Source organism: Triticum dicoccoides, chromosome 2A (genome assembly GCF_002162155.2).
Source record: "Triticum dicoccoides isolate Atlit2015 ecotype Zavitan chromosome 2A, WEW_v2.0, whole genome shotgun sequence".
Lineage (NCBI taxonomy): Eukaryota > Viridiplantae > Streptophyta > Magnoliopsida > Poales > Poaceae > Triticum > Triticum dicoccoides.
In genome coordinates, this window is record NC_041382.1 from 753,458,299 (window position 1) to 753,461,805 (window position 3,507).

The window sequence follows — 3,507 nt, forward strand, 5'->3', positions numbered from 1 at the left end:
CTGTACTGAAGCAAAAGAGACCTTTTACGATACATCAGGTTTATTTGAGCCGTTCATTTTATGTGGTTCGATGGCTGAGATGAGCCAATACTACAACAGATTTTCAGTAGTATATTGAGTAGTTAGAGTATTTTGGGTAGTTTACTGTTTATCAATCGGACAAGCAGGTTCACGCAAGCAGGTCTCTCAATGGCCACCTAATAGATTGAGCGTAGTGAGGCTCCTCGGAGGAACTGAATGTCGGCAGTTGCACGGCTGCTTGCCGCGTTGTAGTCCGGTGTTGCCTAAGGTCGAAATCGATCTCGAGCATATATCGCCGGAAACCTTGGGCTCTGCTGGAGGCCGCACGCTCGCATGGCATCAATCTCCAGCTTAATTCGCCCGCCGTCTTCTACGTCCATCGGCTTGATGAAGCCCAATGCCTCCATACAAAACGGTTCCTTCTCGTTGTCGTCGTCCTTGCCCGGCCGGCCAAGAAGGGCCTACATGTCGGCGGCGAACTCCATGAGCTTAGCATCCGTCGGACCAAAGCTTCCAAGGCTGAATGGGCGCCGGAGACGACGTTGCACTTGGCTTGGTGTTGGGTTCTCGGCGATGTGGTCGTCCTCATCACGGCACGACGCGACGAACGTCGTCGCTTCCTCCAGAGACGACAGCAAGCAGAGCTCCGCGAGGGCGGGATCAAAGATGGGAACGCGGTACAGTAGGTCCTCCATGTCGGTCTCCTTGCACACTTCTAATTCTCCGGCGAGTCCCCACAGGACGCCTTTGGGACGACGAGCCCCTTCGATAGGAGGGGCCTGACACTCTTGCCTGTGAGCCCCTTCGACAGGAGGAGCCTGACGTTCTTTGCCTGTGAGCCCGGGGCCGCGAATGGTACTCTAACCACGCTGCCACGACCTCGTCGCCGCGGCCCGCGGCCCGAGGGAACCACGGTGAAGTGGGCTGCAGACCTGCTCGTGCCTCTACGCGAGGGGGTTCACAGAGTGCACAGATGTCTTTGTGCCGGCGAACTGCCCGGAGATTTTGGGTTCGTGTGGCATCAATAGTGGCGGACGAATCGAGCGGCATGGATAGGATGCGATTAAAAAAGAACTAATATAACCCTAACAGAGAATTACCAGTATATCCTAAAGCGAAATTTTGATTGATCCATATTGACCATTGGATTAACTAAATACTACCCACTATATTGGGTAGTATGATGCACCATAAAAAATCTCAAGCAAAACTCATGGAAGTGACATCGTCCGGCTGGAGCCCTTCCCCATTCCTCATCAGTTCAAACTGCATCACAGGCCGAGATTACCGCTACCAAGGTTATCTTATCAGGACGAGCACCTGTTTGCCGCATGCTGTGAAACCAGAAAAAAATGGCTTCCTTTGACATGTCATTCTGCGAGTACCTACGCCATCATACATACCAAACACAAATGATCAGGCCAGATAAGATTACTTACATTCATCGGAGATTTTTTTCAAATGAGAACTGAAGTGGAGATCTATCGATACTTCCCCTGTGATCATGGCATTCCAAACGACGCCATCCTTGTCAATGATGCCATCAAACACTCTCCAAGCTTCCGCCATCTCCCCGCACTTCTCATACATCCCAATGAGAGCTGAGCCGACGAGCGATCTCACCTCAATCCCGTCCTCCAACCACCTACCAAGCACCAGGTCTCCGGGATCCTTGCACGCCACAAGCACGACCGCCACCGTCACCGCGTTGGCACCCACCGTCGGCGACCATTGCATGGAACGCCTGTGTCACATCGTCTACCCTAGAGTTCCAAGAGATGACGTCCCGTTGGAGAACTCCATCGAACACCCTGCGCGCAGCGCGGGGGCAGTCGAGGCTGGAGTACATGGCGAAGAGGGAATGGGGTTGGAGTACACTCTGCAGCCCGAGCTTCTGCGAAGACAGGCGCAGGGCATCGAGCTGTGGCGAGGAGGAGGAAAGGCGTCGGGGCGGAGCGCGGTGCGGGGGAAGCCATGGGCATCGCCGGTGATGTTTAGCGCTCCGCTTCAGCTTATTTTAGGCCCACTTGTCTACAAAGCTTTACTTCACTTTGGAAAATACGTACAGTTCTTAGCGGGCCACCGCCATGACAACGCCGCCGCCAGCGTTCGTGTACCGGATTAGCACCGGGGAGGAGTGGGCGGAGCTTCAGCGCACCGGCGGCACGCTCGGCGGCGACCTCGACCGATCCACTGGCTGCTTTGTTGTTGCAGCTTTCTCTCTCTCTCATTCAAGACTAGAGGTAGAAGGAGACGGATACACTGGAGTTTCACCCGGCTGGACACACAGCCCCGTTTTTCTATTCCAGAGTACAAACTCAAACACAGCACCAATACGTGGTTTATATAGCCGGACTCACACCAGGCACACACTCACGCACGCCAGCCACTAACTGCATGGACTCTTCCTACGCATGCACTAACACACGTCCCAGCCGGCTTTGTAGCTACAACACCCACGCACGCCCATGCTCCTGGTGATTCGGTCTTCTCCCAACGTGAGCACCTACTCATCCGTAATACCTGGTCACCGCCACGCATAGCCAGCGCCCGCTGCAACTAACCACTCTACGATAGTGAATCAAACCGCACGCACACGGGCCATACACTGCCCATACACACACGCCATGCTGCTGCATCCCGCATGTCATGCTCGTCCCGCGCGCCATCGACGTGCCCGACGAGCCCGACGACACCAGTGTGTCCCGTTCGTCCCGCGCGCATCCGTCGCGCCCGACGAGCCCGACCACATACGCGGTGGCTTATTCCAACATGCTTTCACCTCAGCGACCTCGCCCAGGTACCCTCGGCTACAGAAAACCTCTTCGATTCCTTCCGTCCTTTACCCCCATCCTCTCCAGATCTCTCGGTTTTGTGAGATCTCCGCTACAGATTCTAGTGTAGATGTTGTTCTGTCTGATTTGTTAGTAGATTTCTCCCTGTATTGCTTGATGTGTCGAGGTTTGGGGCTTATTGCCTGATTATGCCCAATAATCCATGCCAGATGTCTTTTCTGAGTGAATCTTTCAGTTTATTTAGATTAGACTGGTACTACCCGGTAAGTTATATTGATCCGTAATACACGAGCAAGCTGTTGAACAATGATTCATGAAACGAGATGTAGATCAATGCTACTACTAAATAGAACGTTTGGCATTACGGCATACTATACCAACAGGAAATCACATTCAGCAAATTTCTTCTATTAAGGAATTAAATCTGAAAACGATGCGTTCTTAGGCCGTGTTTTTGTGCAAAGGGACAAACTCACCAATATACTCTATATACGACACTGGTTTGGAGATGTTTTACTTATTCACATGATACATGATATTCCCCTTCACACTATTGAACTGTGTTTTGCTATAAAAACACACACTCTTGAACTGTCACACATCTTTAGTTGTTGTAATATATGTTTCTTGAGCACTGACTTCTACTGTACCAGCTTCAGTGGAACCGAGTAGTGGTAGAAGTAGCGGAAAG

General features: G+C 52.1%; 1 protein-coding gene and 1 pseudogene across 1 annotated transcript in view; one reads left to right on the forward strand and one right to left on the reverse strand.

Moving 5' to 3' along the window:
• Positions 1 to 2,110, reverse strand: part of LOC119358321 — a 3,111-nt pseudogene extending 1,001 nt beyond the window's left edge.
• Positions 2,109 to 3,507, forward strand: part of LOC119358322 — a 3,808-nt gene continuing 2,409 nt past the window's right edge. Inside the window, exons 1-2 of the mRNA XM_037624924.1 lie at positions 2,109 to 2,218; positions 2,794 to 2,821. Coding sequence (XP_037480821.1) covers positions 2,109 to 2,218; positions 2,794 to 2,821 — 138 coding nt within the window. The remainder of the gene's footprint in view (positions 2,219 to 2,793; positions 2,822 to 3,507) is intronic.